We start from the raw sequence: 16,834 nt of genomic DNA, 5'->3' as shown, positions 1-16,834 counted from the left end.
CCATCACCTCAGGATGAAAGGGAAGTTGAGCAAATGCAAGCCAAGCATACATGTACATAGATAGTGCTTTGTTATTAGTAAAATCGTGTTCTCCTGTTTCAGTTTCATGTCATAGCCAGCTACCCTCGGGTGTGGAACATGCCTCAGTCATGGCAGTGTGAGATTGAAGTATACAAGGCCACTTACCACTTCATCTACGCCCAGAAAAACTTCTTTACCGGTGAGTCCTCCAGCAAACAGACAGAACAATGACAACATTTGTATTCAACACTGCAATGTATGAAACGACGAACAAGAAAACTTCACTTCATCACTGTCTCTTTTGCCGTTATAGATTTGATCCAGGACTGGGCCAGTGACAGTGCCCCAGACATCTACTCTTTTGTCCCCTATTCCTGGAAGTTCAAAATTCTTTTTCACCAGTTTGAGATGATCTGGGCAGCAAACCAGCACAACTGGATAGACTGTTCCACCAAGCAGCAGGAGAATGGTAAGATAGTTTATAGAAGCATTATTGGAAACTCACTAAGTCCCAAGTCAAGCCAGTCAAGTTCTATATTAGCTATAAGCTATATTGAAGGCTCTAGTATTTCTGTAAAGATGTGCAGATATGTCGAGTCAGACAACAAATGGCAATTTGCACAAAAAAGGCATACATGAACACAATCAATAACTTAATGCCTGTTTAGTTTTGGAAGCACATTCTCATAATAGGATACTATGACTCTATTAAGCTGTGATATATTTGACAATATATACTTCATGTAATGCTAGAGCAGGGCAGACTAATTAATTGCATTATTGATCTTCTTTAGTGTACCTGGCAGCATGTGGCGAGACGCTCAACATAGACTTCACTTTGCCTTTTAATGAGTTTGTTCCAACCACCTGCCATACCCGCTTCAGTTTAAAGGTGAGTCTTTTCTGTCAGTGAATGTGAATGTGATGTAATATTTTCATTTTCAGCGTAAAGATCTTTCCCTCTTTTTAGTACAGAAGTACTCCTGCACACAAAACTATATATTTTCTAATACTTAAGATTCTAATGTCAGAGATTTCAGATTCAGATGTATCCTCTGTGCAGTTAATTTCAACACTTTCACACCAACTATGAATATGTGTGGATGCATTCATGTGTTTGTGCTTTGTCCTCAGGCAGAGGATACAGACATGCGATTGTCCCTGCCAGAGTGCCATCCCAGCCGCTACCCCCTTCTCACCCTAGCCAAAGACTATCAGAACGTAAAGCTCCCCCCAGACATGTTCATGCCAGGGGAGAACCAAGGTGCTCCCCCTCCCAAACCCACAAAGTCCCGCTGGAGGAATATAACCCACGCAGAGTGAGTTAAACCAGAAACATATCTCTTTCTAGTTATGGGCAAGGTGTGTGTGTGTCTGTGTGTGTCTGTGTGTGTCTGTGTGTGTGTCTGTGTGTGTCTGTGTGTGTGTCTGTGTGTGTGTGTGTGTGTGTGTGTGTGTGTGTGTGTGTGTGTGTCAATAGTTGTTGCTCCTGCTAGTTTTGGAACAGCCTGTTTTATAGAACTATTTTCAATTGTGCACTGTTAAGATAGAGTTTTATTTAGCATCCTCAGTGATGACTTAATAGTCTTTTTCAATTTAGATCCTTTATAATGTGTAGAACTATTGTAGATCCATCTTAGTCTTCATCTGTATCGGAGAATGTTGCAAAGCAGCGTCTATTTCCACATTGTAAGCACCACCACTCTGTGTGGCATGGTAATCAAGTTTTACGTTTTTCATCCCTGTGAATGTCCTTGAATAGAATGGGTCATAAAGCAAATGATAAAGTAGAAAATCCATTTGAAATGATAATTAACTCAGTGTTATGACTGTGTGCTGAGCAAACATATTTTCTGCCCCCCATTCAGAGCTGGCTGGGTGGATTGCTGGAGTGTACCCAACTTCTTGCTCATCATTGACTACACCTGGCACCCCATATATCCCCAGAAGGCCGATGAACAGCTCAAACAGTCGTGTAAGGTCACTGCTTTAGCGACATTTCTTTGTGGTTTTCTCTGAAGACAACCATGAGACAATGGGCTTATTCTTCCTAATCTTCCCTCAGTCACCTTAACTATGTCTTAGCTAGCGGCTTCACATAACGCTCTCTGACTTGCCTCTGATTTGTCTCTAAAGTGTCTGAGATGGAAGAATCCATGCTGTCAGCCCTACGTCCCCCAGAACACATCTCTGTACCTCACAAAGCACAACCACGCTACACCTCTACATCGGCTTCAGCCGCCCACAACCGGGCCCCCACTGACCCCTCAGAGCTCCCACCTGACAGACTTCATGTGGAGATGGAAATGTCCCCAGATTCTCAAATCATCCTCTATGGGCCTCTGCTCCGGGCACTCATCTCCATCAAGGTATGGAAATCCTCAATTAAGATGGTAAAAAAAAAAAAAAATCATTTTGGTTACATCTCAGTTAATCATTCATTGTGTTTTGTTGCTTTCCCTTGAGTGTAATTAATTGTTCTATTTAGTAGAGAGAATGCTCAATGTAGATTATAGTTTATAATGAAAGCATGTGTAAAAATTATACAATTTATAAAACAGCCTTCTTACCTTCCTTTCATCTGTTCCCACAGGAGAACTACTTTGGTGAGGACGACATGTACACAGACTTTGAGGAGGCAGTATCCAGCCCCGTGTTGTCTACCTCCACCTCCTCGGGCCTTGGATGGTCTCCTCTGGGAATGGAGGACAGTGAACAAAAGGACAACTCCGACATTCATCCCCTGGACCTGCGCCCATGGGACATCACCGTGTACATCAACCTCTACAAAGTCCACGGCCGGCTGCCAATGGTAAAAATTATCACTGCACATTTAGTTTAAATAAATAATAAATTTTTATTACCCCATCTATTTATATGCTATGCTTGTTATTTAAACCTGCAAGCGATGCTTTTTGAGTTTATATGTGTTTATTTAAATGAAAACAGTTGATGCATAAGTCCACACTTTTAAGTGCTACTTTTGCCTCCAGCACTGCAGCAGTGAGGGTCCTGAAGGTCCGTCCGGCTTCTTAGAGCGACTCTGTTTTGAGATGAAGAAGGGTTACAAGGAGACAATGCTTCAGCTGCTCCTGTCTCCAATTCACATCTTCGTCAGTGACAACTACCAGGTCAGAAAACAACTACACTATGCTTGATGTGCTCTGCTACACAGTACAGTCATTTAATAGATTAAGATTTTATCTGTAGGACATTGCCGAAGAAAACGTATATTTCATTCCTGAAGCCCAATAAAATATAAAAGGGACATGTTGGCCCCTAATTTCAAGACCGTGTAATCAACCAGAATAATGCAAACTTCAACTACACCTCTCACGGGTAAAAAGGTTACACTAATAGAAACGACTCCTCATTATGTGGCAACTAAAGGGGTGACTCAGTCTTTAGAAAATACCCCGATTAAAGCAGTCAGTGTTGCATAATGTAAAACAGGCTTTGCACCAGGCACATGTTTGCATAAGCACTTGCATATTGTATAACCACACAGAAGTTCTAAGCTTTAGCTGTGAGTTTGGATCCTATTTGCTGCTCTGAGTGAATATCTTTCTCTAATCCCTGACAAAAACTGTGTAGCCCTCATCTGTCTTCTCCAGTGCGATAACAAGCTTTTTTTCATGGAATCTGCAGGGATATTTTGAAATGAATTTTACTTTAGCTGAAGATTGCTATATTCTGTTACTTTGGATTTACCGACAAATTGTAAAGCAGTGAAGTAAGATAAAAATGTGTGTGTTAGAGTCCGTTCTTTTTCTCACAGCGTCCTACAGCAGACGGGGTGTTGAGGGATGGCCACCTGAGTCTGTCTGGCCTGCAGATGAGGGCCCATGCCATGTTCTCTGCTCAGGGACTCCCCCTGGGCAGTGACACACTGGAATACGCCTGGCTCATTGATATGCAGGCTGGGGGGCTCACCGGCAGGGTCACTGTGCCACAGGTGTGTGTCGTTTGTTTGTATTAAGGAAAAGGGTCATTTAGAATGTAAAAAGGATAAATGGGACAGATTATAATTATATCATTGATTTTTACATCAGCTTAGAGGAAGTGGGTGTGTTTGTCAAAAGTTTGCTTGTATCAACCACCATGACAAAATAATGTGATCCAAAGGTTATTTTATTTTATTTTGTTTAACATTATTTTTTATTGATTGTCAAAGAGAAAACAACAACTGCTCAGTACACTTTTACAAAGTATTTGCATAGTTGGTCCAGGAATCAAACCCAGCATTTATCAAGCCAGCATAGTACAAATGTAATTAACAGTGGCGTTGTACATTAACAAAACAATCCTTAAGCCCTTTCAATTGTCTTCATGCCAAACTGCATCTAATATTTAAATAATTCAGAGGTTTCTCCGGGTTTCTTTTAAAAAGAATAGCCCTTCCTCCAATACAATAACTGCTGAAGTGACAACATCAGAGATTTACACAGCTGAACAGAAGGAGATTCATCCCCAACCCACTTTCTCTTATATCCTCTCTAGCCGACATTCAAAGAAACTGAATTATTTCCTTATGTACCTTGAAAGGTCCGGTACACATCGTAGTAGGCATTTAATGTTGGCCAGGAGGCAGTATTTGTCCTATCACCATAGTTATTTCTCCACATATTGCCCTCCAAAATAACTGCATTTTTTTCACACTCCCAAAGATGATGTGTTCTAGTTCCAGTATTTGTTTTGCATTTGGGACAAATTGGGGAAGCTCCCATTGTAAACTTACTATGTATATATTAGGGGTGGGTATCGCAGGGCAACTCACGATACGATACGTGATTTGTGGCCCACGATAACAATAATATCAAGATACAGCGATTCTGCGATATATTGCAAGACAATTGTATAATGGTACATCACAATATCTGATTAACTGAAGAATACAAAATGCCCCTAGAAAGGTGAAGTGCAGGATTAATGTGTTTATTCACTGCAACTGGGTGTCAGTTTCACAGATTTTGACACAAATTGAGTTAAAAAATCATGCAGTGACTCAAATTGTCAGGGAGATCTGTTTAGAGCACTGTATTTTTTTTTTCAGTTAAAATATCGATATTTGGCACCAGCGATATGATTATTATATCACACCAGTGGGGACGACGATATATAGCGATATCGATATTTTGTCCCACCCCCAAAATATATGGAGATATGTATACATTATGTAAGATATTGTATTGCATCTCCCTATATTGCATATTGAAATCCTGGAGGGCAACATCAGGACTTCAAATGTATAGCAAATGAGGTACTAATGTGTGTACTTGGGTTTCTGACTATTAGGTGGCCAGTATGATAGAGTGGGGTGAGACCTTTCTTTTCCATGGGGTGTCCAGAGAGTTCCAGCTTGAACAACCCAAGCCCTCTGTCATCTGCCAGCATGGTGTCGACCGTCGCATCTGTGATGCCAAGGTACAAATAGGCAGTACGACTTGCAGAACAAGGTCTTCATTTCTCACATTCTCCTTTTGTCTTCTGTAGATGTCTTGCATTGGTTTGAACTAGTTGCTGCTGCTGTGTGTCTGAATCTCATACTGGAAACTGCTACATTTCCTCATTATGGCTCAAGACTTTTTTTGTGAGATTTTAATGTTGGTCAGAACTGGCAAATGCAAATGCATCATTATATATATGCATCATAATAAAGGAGACAACTGTGAACTTTTCTCTTATGATGCATGACTCTGAAAGCACAGTTTTTGTAGCAACTAAACAAGACAAACTGAACTGAGCAACTGTAACACAAAACTGTACACAAAATCTGAAGTAGTCTGAAGTAACTTGAACTTTAACTAACTGAGAGAAAACAATTCTTTGCACTCATTAGATTCTAAGAGCTGAGCAGCTGTAGCGGCAGTCTATGTAGCGGTGCGTAACATACAGCCATACTCTTCCTTGCTATCCCTGACAAGCTTCTGGTAATGATGGTTGTCTTTTAGATGACCTGCCTGCCAGGCCACTGTCGAACATCAGAAGAGCTGAAGTACACCATGACCCGACTGGCCATGGATGGAGTTGACCTCTTCATTGTTGAGCATGGCTGTGCCGCCAACATAAAGGTAGCTAGCATTGACCAATACATTTATTGGAATTGAAGAAAATATACCCATTTATCACATTTAAACTGATTTAAACCCAGTTTCAGTTAATGAATATGCTGTAAGATTGTAAATGTCCCACATTTTTTCTTTTCTTTCTTCCCCTACAGACAGCTAACATTCGCATAGCCAACTGCAACCTGCACAATCAGGCAGTGGGGGAGGGCATCAGCGCTGTGGTGCAGGACGTAAACATCCGGCAGTACATCGAGCAACAGCAGCAACACAGTGAGGCAACCAGGTTGCAGCCAGCTGGACAGGGTCAAGGTCTGGGTCAGCCATTAGGTCTCGGTCAGCCCCCATTGCTGCGACGCTCAGTCTGGCTGGAGGCAGGTTCAGTCAACCTGAACCTCATTACAGCAGACATTGCCCTGGCCGCTGACCACCCAGCCAAGTGTGAAGTCCAGAGGCATTTTCTCGAGCTACACGATGCTCAGACCAAAAGGTAAAAAACACACAACAGTTGTGTGTTTGTTGCTCTACTAATGACTTTTCATTTCTATATCACCGGCCAATTTTGTTCAATAATATAATTAATTAATATACTTATCAACCTTCAGTTTTATGACATGTACCACAGGGGTGGCCAAGATCGACGATGAAAGTTCTTTACAATGGCTTTAAAAACCTTGTTTGCTGAAACTTCTTTTCAAAGTCAAAATGACTCACTTGCTGTATGACAGCTCTATATGTATTATGAGTCAGTGATGCAGTCGTATAAAGTGATATGTGATCATCAGCTGGCAGATTGGCCAACTGCTTTTATAATAGATTTAACAAAATAATTATTCAGGATCTCATAAAAAGTCTGCAGGGAACCATTTGCACTACAAATGATATTGTCTAGTCTGCTATTTCTTATTACTTAAGCTAATGCGCTGCATGTGGTTTATGAGGAAAAAAAGGTATAGAAATTCACGAGTCAGGGAGTGTATGCCAATACCGGATTCTGGAAAACTTAACAGAACAAAGAGGGAGGTAAATTAGAATCAGAATCAGAATTGGGGTTTATTGCCAAGTAGGTTTGCACATACAAGGAATTTGTTGATGAGGCTGGCAGCAGAAGGGAAGAAACTGTTCTTGTGTCGGGAGGTTTTGGTCCTGATGGAGCGCAGTCTCTTGCTAGAGGGAAGGGTCTCTAAGAGACTGTGTCCGGGGTGAGAGGGGTCGGCCTTGATCTTATCTGCACGCCTCAGGGTCCTGGAGGTGTACAGGTCCTCGACAGATGGCAGATTGCAGCCAATCACCCTCTCTGCAGAGCGGATGATACGCTGCAGCCTGCGCTTGTCCTTGGCAGTGGCAGCAGCGTACCAGACTCACCGTCTGCTGCCACTGCATATATATTTATAAAAGTAGTTTTTAAACCAGTTGACTAAAAAACCGACCAATGCATCATTTAATCTCAGTGCTTGGTATGTCTGCAAGACACACATACAGTAACCACAGAGCTACCACAACCCTCCCTGTTTTTATTTGCTGCTTACTGCCATCCAGTCTGCCTCAATTCTTTTTGATCATCTCTCTCTTTTCCCTCTTCTCCTCAGACTCTGGTTCCTGTGGCCAGAAGAGGCAGGCATTCGTAACAAGCGCAGCAGGAATCGCTGTGGCTGCCTTGGGGGCTGCAGGTTCTTTGGAGGTATTAACATGGGCCTGGACTTCTTCAAGCTTGAGGAGCTCACACCCTCCTCATCGTCTGCATTCTCTTCTTCCAGCACTGAGTCAGACATGTCTTATGGCCAGTCTTTGCTACAGCCAGGGGAGTGGATTATTACCAAGGAAACACCTAAAATTGATGGTATTAAAGATTTTAATATCAATGTCCTGATTTTCCCCAGAGTTGCTTAAGGATTTTTTTTGTGAATCCAAAGCAAAATGAAATATATTTCAAATCTACAATGTTTAATTTATTACTGATAGAATAAACTCCAAGGTGTTCTGGTATTGGAAGAGTAGCTGTTCTGTTATATCGTAATTACTTGAGCTTTGTGTCATTACCATGTCTATCTACTCGATGATGTCTTATTTAGCAAAATGCATGTTTTCTTAGGGAGAGTTGTGGGACTAAAGACCAATACACACTCGCCATGCCTTCCTCCTGAGCTGCCTGAGAGACGTGGTCAGCAACACCTCAGTCTCCAGGTGCCCCAACGCTCCCACAGCTCTGCCTCCTCCTCTGAAGAAAATAGTTCCTCCAGTGCTGCGCTGCCCCTGCTGGCTGGAGAGAGAGACTCTCCCTCACCATGCACAGAGGAACGCATGTTTCCCATGAACGGCAAAAGCCCTGCTGAGTGAGTAACATCCAAAATGACAGTCTGCCTGGACTGTGTAAAATGCTATATTTAATGTTGCATACTAAACTGTGTCACTGTTGATGCTAGCACAGAAATATAAGAGGACAGAGCATCCAGGAACCACTTGAATGCACAAGAATTTTCAGCTTAGGTGTGGCTACTGAAAAACTACTGAAAAAACCCCCGGCTTTTATTTGTTTCAGGCTATGAACTAACACTACCTTTATTTGGGACAGACGTCCATACAAGACTGGCCTTTAATTAATTTTGCACAAAACTCTTGCATAGCGAAAATGGTTATAAATAAAATTGTATGAATGTTTACCTGTACACAAAATTAGGCTAGCATTTAGGCTTAGAATAGCATATCAATTACATATCACTAAGTTAAACTCTGCGTCTGGGCCAAGTTCTATGGAACTATTTAAATATAATGTTGTACTTCTTATATCCTCACATAGTAATTAATAGCTTACAATGTTATTTTCTCCTTTCTTTGCAGCACACTAGGTGAGGTCCCAGAGGTTTCCCCAGTCTCGCCCAACAGCTCTCAGGACCGCTCCTCAGTGCGCTCGCCCCTCTGTTCCCCCCTCAAACGCCAGTCCTCTGTACACTCAGGTCGGCTTGGCAGCACCAAGAGCCTGTCAGCTGCCGTCTTCACCGACAAGCCTCCACCAGTTCTGTCTGGAGGCGTTCAGTTCAGCAGTGAGGTTTCCCGCAGTGATGAGAATGTCCTGGATTCTCCACGTCAGAGAAGGAGCTACGGATCCTTTCCTTTCACGCCTTCAGCGGACTCCAACACCTTCCATCAGTACCGCTCTGCTGACTCCAGCATGTCTGTGGCCGACAGTGAAGCCTACTTCTCCGCTGCTGAGGACTTTGAGCCGATCAGTAGTGCCGATGAGGGTCCAGGGACATACCCAGGTCGCAAGAAGAAGAGGAGGCAGCAGATGCAGCAGCCACAGCAGCCCCCATATCACATGGAAAACTACAGGTCAGCTTATCATGTAAATTGATTTAGAAAATGGAAACTTCAGGGAGTAGAGCCCAGCCTCAGTGGGACAAAAGTTTTCAAAGTTAAAGGGTTTCAAACTTTGAATGGAGACTGGGTGGTTAGTCGGATGAGGTACAAGGTTAAGCACTGGATTAAGGTGATGTTTGAGTCAGACAGGGAGAGAGACAGCTCACAGTAACATTAAAGACTCTCATTTCTCATCTGTACGAGCAGATGAATTAATGACTTGTCTAGCAAGTTCTGACCTTGCCAGATTGCTTGAAGTGTTACTCTTTTAAATAATGTTAAAGGGCCCCTTCTGAAATATTGATGATTTCTATGTTTTACATTTAAGATTGTTTTAATTGGAAGAATTTGTATATTTCAATAGAGTTATTAAATAAATGCTTTGCTTCTTTTAAGTATCATGATAGCTGGAGATAGAAGCAATAGTAATGTTTTGTTTCAGTAACAGCGAGGTCTTTAACACTTAGCTTGTACCTGGAAACCGTTGCAGATTGGACAAGACAAACAGGCAGTATACTATGCATCAAATTACTTCTTATGGATCACACTAACATCATAGCAGTGATTCAGAAATAGCGCATTGCAGCGGAATACATTAACAGTGTTATGGCATTTTTATGTTTTATACCCAACAATTTTTGCATTTCATTGTGTTAAGCAACTTGCCCTAAAGCTAAACACGTTGCAGCTTTCATTTATTACTCTGATTGGATCATGTGAGGATGAATGTGTTCTAGGAGGGTTGTAGCAAATGAGATGTTTGATCCATAGGCAGCCACTTACTGATGGTGTGTTGCAGATTTGATTTCATTCTTGTTCTGCAACTGCCTTGTCAGTTTTCTATTACTCAAAATGTTGTCACATTGATTCCAGCATGCTTTTGATTGATACAGCCTCCACACAAACAAAGTAATCAATTTAGTCACATAAAAGGTTTCAGAATGACACAAGGCTGTGGAAACAAGCCTGTATGCAAGAACCTAAAACTATATACAGACAAGAAGTACTGTATATTCTGGCAGGTTTAATCCATACTTGTACAGGCTATTTTTTAATCAATAACTGGTTAAATACACATTTATATTTTCATTTAATGCCTTTGCGTGAAAATTTCCCCCCTAGCCGGAGCTCCATCTACCACAGTGTTGAAGGTCCCCTTACCTACGTGCTTAATGGGGAGCTGATCACTGAGCCACGTCCCCTGCCCTTGCCACCGACACTGCCTCCACTGCCACCCCACCCGCTCCCCAGTCACACATCCCAGGCCTCTTTCGTTTCAGCCCTGGCTGAGGAGGAGAGCTCAGTTGAAGCTGAGAAGACTGCTGAACCCGGCCCTGTAACCCGCCAGCCCCATGTCATGGCGTGCTACCAGAGCTACCTCGCCCACTACCAGGTAAAGTCCTAAACAATATTTTAATGAAAATCATGGCACCTCTAATTAATGGAACAAATACTTCAATCTGCATATTAAGAGTAAATTTGGCTCTGAATTGTGCTTATAAACAACAAAAAATATTGTGCTAACTTTAATGCTTTCAGGTCTCAAATTGGTCTGTGAAGCAGCCCACCAATAAGAGGACCTCCAAGTCTTCTCTGCATCGCCCCCTAGATTTGGACACACCTACCAGTGAAGAAAGCTCTGCCTCCTTTGACCAGCTCTCCGTCCCCAGCTTTAAGGTCTTTGACTAATAGCTAACTATCTTTGCCTGCATAATGGGAGTTAATTGGCCATTTTAATAGTTAGTTTAAATTTTATCTTAGTATTTGCTGATGTTGTTTTACATTCAGGTGATAAAGCAGGGCCTTTCTGCAAGCTCTCTACTGGACAGAGGAGTTCAGCTGATGGGAGAAAGCAACAGGTATTGAACACTGTGTTTTCTGTCAGCACAGAAATTATTTGTAGCTTCACATTTCATTTCGCATTTCATATTTTGAATATATAACTGCATGATCAGAGACTGTCTCATTGTCCCTCTGTAGTACACCATATACCCCACTGGATAAGAGGGCCATGGAAAACACAGATGAGGACACAACAACAGACGACTGGACTCTTGAGCAGCCCTTAGCTCAGACCAGGACCACTGCCATTGTGGAAGTGAAGGGAGCCATCAATGTGGTGCTCACACCCCTTGTAGCTGAATCCCTGGACAGGTATAACTATCCTAATGGTTTTTTTTTTTTTAACTCTGTTCCTTGTTTGAGCTATAACTATGTCCTGATTTTAAATGTCTTTTTATTTGTTATGCTGCTTATTCAACCAAGTCTCCCTTAAAACAAGGTTTTAAAACTGGTGTACCAAGTTATTTGATTTTTCACTTAATATTTTTCAAACTCCGTCTTTCTCACAGTACACATTCTTAGTTAGGGGTTATTATTAGCCTGAAGCTAGAAGCTAGATGATTTGACCTTAATCCTTATTCACACTGCATCTTGGATCTAAAATTCTGCTGACATTGCTTCAGAGTCTGTTCTCAGTCTTGGGTGTCTATTAGTGTGAATCTTAAGTTTGCCACAGGCTGACAGTGCTGGGTTACAATGGTTGTACAAGCTTTAAGCTCTTGACTTATGTAATGTTGAGATGGGTAAACTGTAGCGAGAAGGTTGGAGAGTGGCCAGCCTTCAAGTACTGACAAGTAAATTTTATCATACTTGGAAAGGAAGATTTTTTGGGGGGGGTTGGTTAGGTCTGTTTCAGGCAAACATGACATACATAAAAGTTAAATAACATATTTAATGTTTGTGTTTGATAACAGCTGTTTGTCTGTTTGGTCTCTTAGGTATATTGAATCCATGGTCCATTTTGCCAGTATCCGTCATCCTGCAGCCATTCTGGATGACCTGCATGGGAAAGTCCTCAATGAAGCCTATCAGATCAGCAAGTCCACTGTCACTGAGTCTGTAAGAACAACAAAGAACAGAACAAAGCAATACAGCTTTATGAGTTACTATTCATTGATAATGATAGAGGTTTTTGAATGTTGACATAGAGCTTGAGTCGAGCAAATCACAGACATTTTTCAATCAATCAATCAGTCAATTTTTGTTTCAATATTTGTTGATTTATACCACAAAAGAAAAACCTGTAATTGTTGTGATAATGATTTACCAGGTGGAATAAGATTAACAGGAACAGCCCTCTAATTAAAAAGTGACTTTGTTGCCAAGTGACTAATGTGTCAATTTTTTGGATCTGGATCCACTCAGAGCCAAACAGGCAAGCAGGAGCACAAGCTGTCCAAGACAGAGGGCACGACCCCTGGCTCCCTTAACATCTCCCATGGCCAGACAGACCTGTCTGTCAAACCAGATAATGTGAAAATCAAGGGCCTCCAAGCCAACGTCTCCATCCCCAAGGTAAGACCCGTGACCCCGAATAATGAAAGGCCAGCGGTCTTCCTGTGCTCTGGCTGAGAGAGGTTCAAGATCAGGCACAGAATCCTGAGCTTTGCTGTAGATCACTTTACATTTAAACAATGATTATCCAATGGGCTCAGCATTTTGTAGCATAATGATAGCATTTCAGCTTGGGAAGCAATACCTTGTAAACTGTAGCCTATATTATCAAAAGCATTTGTATTCTTCTTTTTAATTCCACTCAAAGGAAATCAAAGGCTGTGTACACCAAAAGTTTGGCTTTATACATAATACGTGTTTCTCGTTTGTGACTATTGCATTATAGATTTCTCTATTCCCCTCTGCATGTCTTCATATTGAGAAATATCCCCAAAAAAACACATTTTGGAAAAAGAGCCTCATACTCAGTATGACTTATCTGTTTTTGACTGTGTTCTCCCAGTGGAGCAATAATTTGTCTTGTTAAAGAGCTTCTAGTGAAGATAGCTACTATTTATGCCCGTAGCATCAGGTTTTTAATAATGATTTTGAGCGCAATATTTCACACCACAGTAGGGTTTGGTTTGCTTATCTTTATGTTTTGTTCTCTTTTCCTGCAGGTGAACCTTTGCCTCCTGCAGGCTTCTGTAGAGGAAGGTTCACCGTCTTGCTCCAGTAAGTGTGTCACACATGTGTCTCTTGTGGCGCTGTGCTTCGACAGGATCGCAACCCAGTTCAGAATGAACAGGTATGACTTCCAATACTAGAATTTTTTTGCAATCTTTACTACTGTTCCATTCACCAATTCAGTAGGATGGTAATCTTTGCAAATTTGGATATAATTGACTGAATTCACTCATTTTTATTCTTCTATTCATACCTTATTTTTCTCCCTAAAAGCTGATACCAGTTTTTCTGTGCAAATGCACTGGCCACATATAACAAATTGCAACTTCACACTTTTTCTTTTTGCTTCTTTCAGGGGTATTGTAGAGGAGACAACCAACACTACAGAACATGGGCGACCGTCAGTCATGTTGGAGAAGTACGCCTCTGCCACCAAGATGCAGCCTCAGTCTTCTGGCTCACTGCGCTCCAATGCTGGCATTGAAAAAGGCAAAGAGATTGCTGCCAGGCTCAACATCCACCGTATCCACAGCCAGCTGCGAGGCCTCGACTCCACAGGTAGGGTCTGGAACATGACCACTCAGTTTGACTTGTTTTTGAAGTGGTTCCCGTTACCTTTTTTTTTTATGCTGAAGAAAGGGAGCATGCAAAGTGCCCCCACTTTGACCTACAGTACCAAACAATAGCACACACAATAGATCCTTTCACTGTTTGTACATTTTGTGTGTAATGGCGTTACATTAACAGTCTCCTTTTTCAGATTATTTTTAGTACCTTTCTGTCTATACATTTCACAGCATTTTTTTAAATTCTAAACAACTGCAGTGTTTTTCTTCTCTCATAGACATTGGCACATGTGCTATAACTGCAATCCCTTTCGAGAAGTCCAAAGTGCTGTTTGGACTGGAGGAAATTGAGGAGTTTTCACTGGTGGATGAAACTGATGCTCAGGCCACAGCAGGGGATCTTGGCCGTTCCACTGCGTCTCTTGAGAAATGGGGCTGGATCATGTTTGAATGTGGCATAGAGAACCTCACGGTCAAAGGTAAAACATCCCAAACTCTCAGAGCAGGTGTCACTTACATTGAGACTTAAGAAAGATTAGAAGTAAATGAAAATGCCTATTGTCAAGAAGGATTTGTGTACAGATCAGTGACTGTATTGCATTTCATGTTGCAGGGGGCCGTCAGTCAGGAGCCATTCTTTACAATGCGTTTGGTGTGATGGGGCGGTCAGACACTGGTGGGAAGACAGGAATGTCTAAGTCCAATGGTTCAACAGGCTCACAGACAGGCAGTGGGTACAGCACTGACGTCTCTGATGACAACCTGCCCAATGATACTATCAGCCCTGCCTCTGATGTCAATGAACACTCAGACTCAGACGACCAGGTAATATACTGAGGAATTCTCTTAATGCTAATGTGAGGTGGATTAAAAATGTATCTGTTGTATAGATTATTATTTTTGCTCAAGTAAAATCTGCTTTAACCCTATACAATTCTAATATCAGCAGTATTTATTTCTTGATCTCACTTAACATCAGAATTTTTACCTTGTCACAGTCAAAATTGACACAACATTGAGCTCCTCATTCATTTCTTGAGTTTGGCAAATACACAAAAGCCTTTTTAGCTCTGCTGATGGTGATCTCAAACTTTCACTTATTTAAGGAAAGATTAATTATCATTTAGCTGATTTTTTCCTGATTTTATCGATGCATGTTAGCTGTGTGAAAATGTTACTTAGGGCAATGCTCTTTGTCTCTCTGAAAAAACAAAATACATATGTGCAACCATTCTCACCCAACATTGTGGATTATTCATCAGCTTCTTACTTATTTTCTGTTTCTGCATATTTTTTTTTTTTCGAGCACACAAAAGTCACTTCCTCTTATCAGCCTTAGAGTCCAATTTAAATTTGTCTCTTGCTCACTCAAAACACACACAGGACTGGTTCACTTTAAAATTTTGATTTATAATACATATTTGGGTTGAGCCTGATTAGAGTGAGAAGAAAGAGATAAAACTAGGAAAGGTCCAATCTTGAAAATAAACCATGATGTCAAACCATGTTGTGGCTCCAGTCAGAGGATAGCTGTAACTCTTTACCAAAACTGTATTACCGTTACTCATTCCCACCAGCCAGTTTCATCCCCCTGTAAAATCCAGTTCTCTTGTACTTTGTAGGATGAAGGGGTGGAGTCAGATGACCTAAAGAAAGACCTCCCCCTAATGCCCCCGCCTCCTGACTCCAGCAGCATGAAGCTGACCATCAGAGAGATCTGGTTCAGTTTTGCTGCTCCTACTAATGTGCGTTCGCCTTCACAGGCCATCTCAAGGTATGACTCCAATAACATTTATGGACCTCTTTTAATAGGTAAATTCGTAGCTCATGGGTAATTTGGTGTTTTTTTCTAATGTGACTTTTTAGGATTGCATTTATCACCCCTATTTTAGAGACTGACACAATAAAGACAAACATTAAAGCAAGCAATCTTTGAGTCTGACCAAATAAACACTAAGTAGCCTTCTTTTGATAGTCATGATTATCTTCAAAGGGATTTATGTACTGGGAACATTCATAGGTTTTAAGACACACATTTAAATATAGCAGAAGCATCCACATTTCACTGACATCTTTAAGCATCAGTGCTGTTAAAGCATTATAGTGTCATATGGAAAATGTTTTCTGTTGTGTGAGGGTTTTTAATGAGAACCCTTTCTTGTGTGCCCTGGGCAACAGTTGTCAAACGCTGTTAATTCTGCTGCTGATGCAGACCTGTAAGCCTCACAGTTCATTAACTGATCAAACAGGAAGGTGCAATCTGAGTTTTATTTGAACTCAGATAACTCATTGCATCATGTTTCTGGTCTCTGTAGTTCAGAAAAAAGCAACTAAAATCTTTTCTTAACCCCTGAGATAGAAAAAAAGTTGTTGACATCATGGTAATACTACAAGTCATTAGCATATTGTCTGAAACGGGAGGAAAACAAAAAAATGTTAATATATTTGAGGATATTTTGATTAATAGTTATTATTAGTTTATATACATCCTCTGACTCTCTGCATTTACAGGCAGTTGAATCTGCTGAGCACAGCGACGCCTGCTATTGGAGCCTGGTTGGTTCCCATTGACCAGCTCAAATCTTCTCTGCGCAAACTAGACATGGAGGGCACACTCCGGGTGTGTGCTGTAATGGGCTGCATCATGACAGAAGCTCTAGAGGTAAGCAGTACACCTGTAGATTCAAACACATATCACATATGTCCAGTACAGTTTGATTGCATCGACAAAGTAGGATTTAATCAAAGCATTTCTTTTTAATTTATCAGCTTCCTAATGTAGGAGACTTAAACACAACATCTAGTTTTACTTAATTTTCTGTGCAGTAGTTTGAAACTTTCCTTTTAGCTATTTTTGTCATT

The 16,834-nt window shown here is 41.3% G+C and overlaps 1 protein-coding gene across 2 annotated transcripts in view; it reads left to right on the top strand.

Annotated features, from left to right (window-relative positions):
* The window catches only part of kiaa1109 (KIAA1109 ortholog), a 66,448-nt gene that overhangs the window by 11,959 nt on the left and 37,655 nt on the right, over positions 1-16,834 (top strand). For both annotated transcript variants that reach the window (XM_069662534.1, XM_069662533.1), the window contains exons 14-40: positions 103-220; positions 335-490; positions 816-913; positions 1,156-1,340; positions 1,890-1,996; positions 2,158-2,390; positions 2,615-2,833; positions 3,015-3,152; positions 3,800-3,976; positions 5,317-5,445; positions 5,973-6,092; positions 6,242-6,576; positions 7,676-7,926; positions 8,179-8,419; positions 8,925-9,416; positions 10,566-10,836; positions 10,983-11,120; positions 11,232-11,302; positions 11,424-11,597; positions 12,224-12,344; positions 12,651-12,800; positions 13,400-13,527; positions 13,762-13,964; positions 14,251-14,451; positions 14,586-14,797; positions 15,595-15,746; positions 16,484-16,634. In XM_069662534.1, coding sequence (XP_069518635.1) covers positions 103-220; positions 335-490; positions 816-913; positions 1,156-1,340; positions 1,890-1,996; positions 2,158-2,390; positions 2,615-2,833; positions 3,015-3,152; positions 3,800-3,976; positions 5,317-5,445; positions 5,973-6,092; positions 6,242-6,576; positions 7,676-7,926; positions 8,179-8,419; positions 8,925-9,416; positions 10,566-10,836; positions 10,983-11,120; positions 11,232-11,302; positions 11,424-11,597; positions 12,224-12,344; positions 12,651-12,800; positions 13,400-13,527; positions 13,762-13,964; positions 14,251-14,451; positions 14,586-14,797; positions 15,595-15,746; positions 16,484-16,634 — 4,971 coding nt within the window. The remainder of the gene's footprint in view (positions 1-102; positions 221-334; positions 491-815; positions 914-1,155; positions 1,341-1,889; positions 1,997-2,157; positions 2,391-2,614; positions 2,834-3,014; positions 3,153-3,799; positions 3,977-5,316; positions 5,446-5,972; positions 6,093-6,241; positions 6,577-7,675; positions 7,927-8,178; positions 8,420-8,924; positions 9,417-10,565; positions 10,837-10,982; positions 11,121-11,231; positions 11,303-11,423; positions 11,598-12,223; positions 12,345-12,650; positions 12,801-13,399; positions 13,528-13,761; positions 13,965-14,250; positions 14,452-14,585; positions 14,798-15,594; positions 15,747-16,483; positions 16,635-16,834) is intronic.

The sequence above is a fragment of the Semicossyphus pulcher genome, unplaced genomic scaffold, assembly GCF_022749685.1.
Source record: "Semicossyphus pulcher isolate SPU_LCO1_2020_fin unplaced genomic scaffold, fSemPul1.0.p SCAF_14, whole genome shotgun sequence".
Taxonomy (NCBI): Eukaryota; Metazoa; Chordata; class Actinopteri; order Labriformes; family Labridae; genus Semicossyphus; species Semicossyphus pulcher.
The sequence above is the reverse complement of the archived record's forward strand: the minus strand, read 5'-3'. Positions and strand labels throughout refer to the sequence as shown.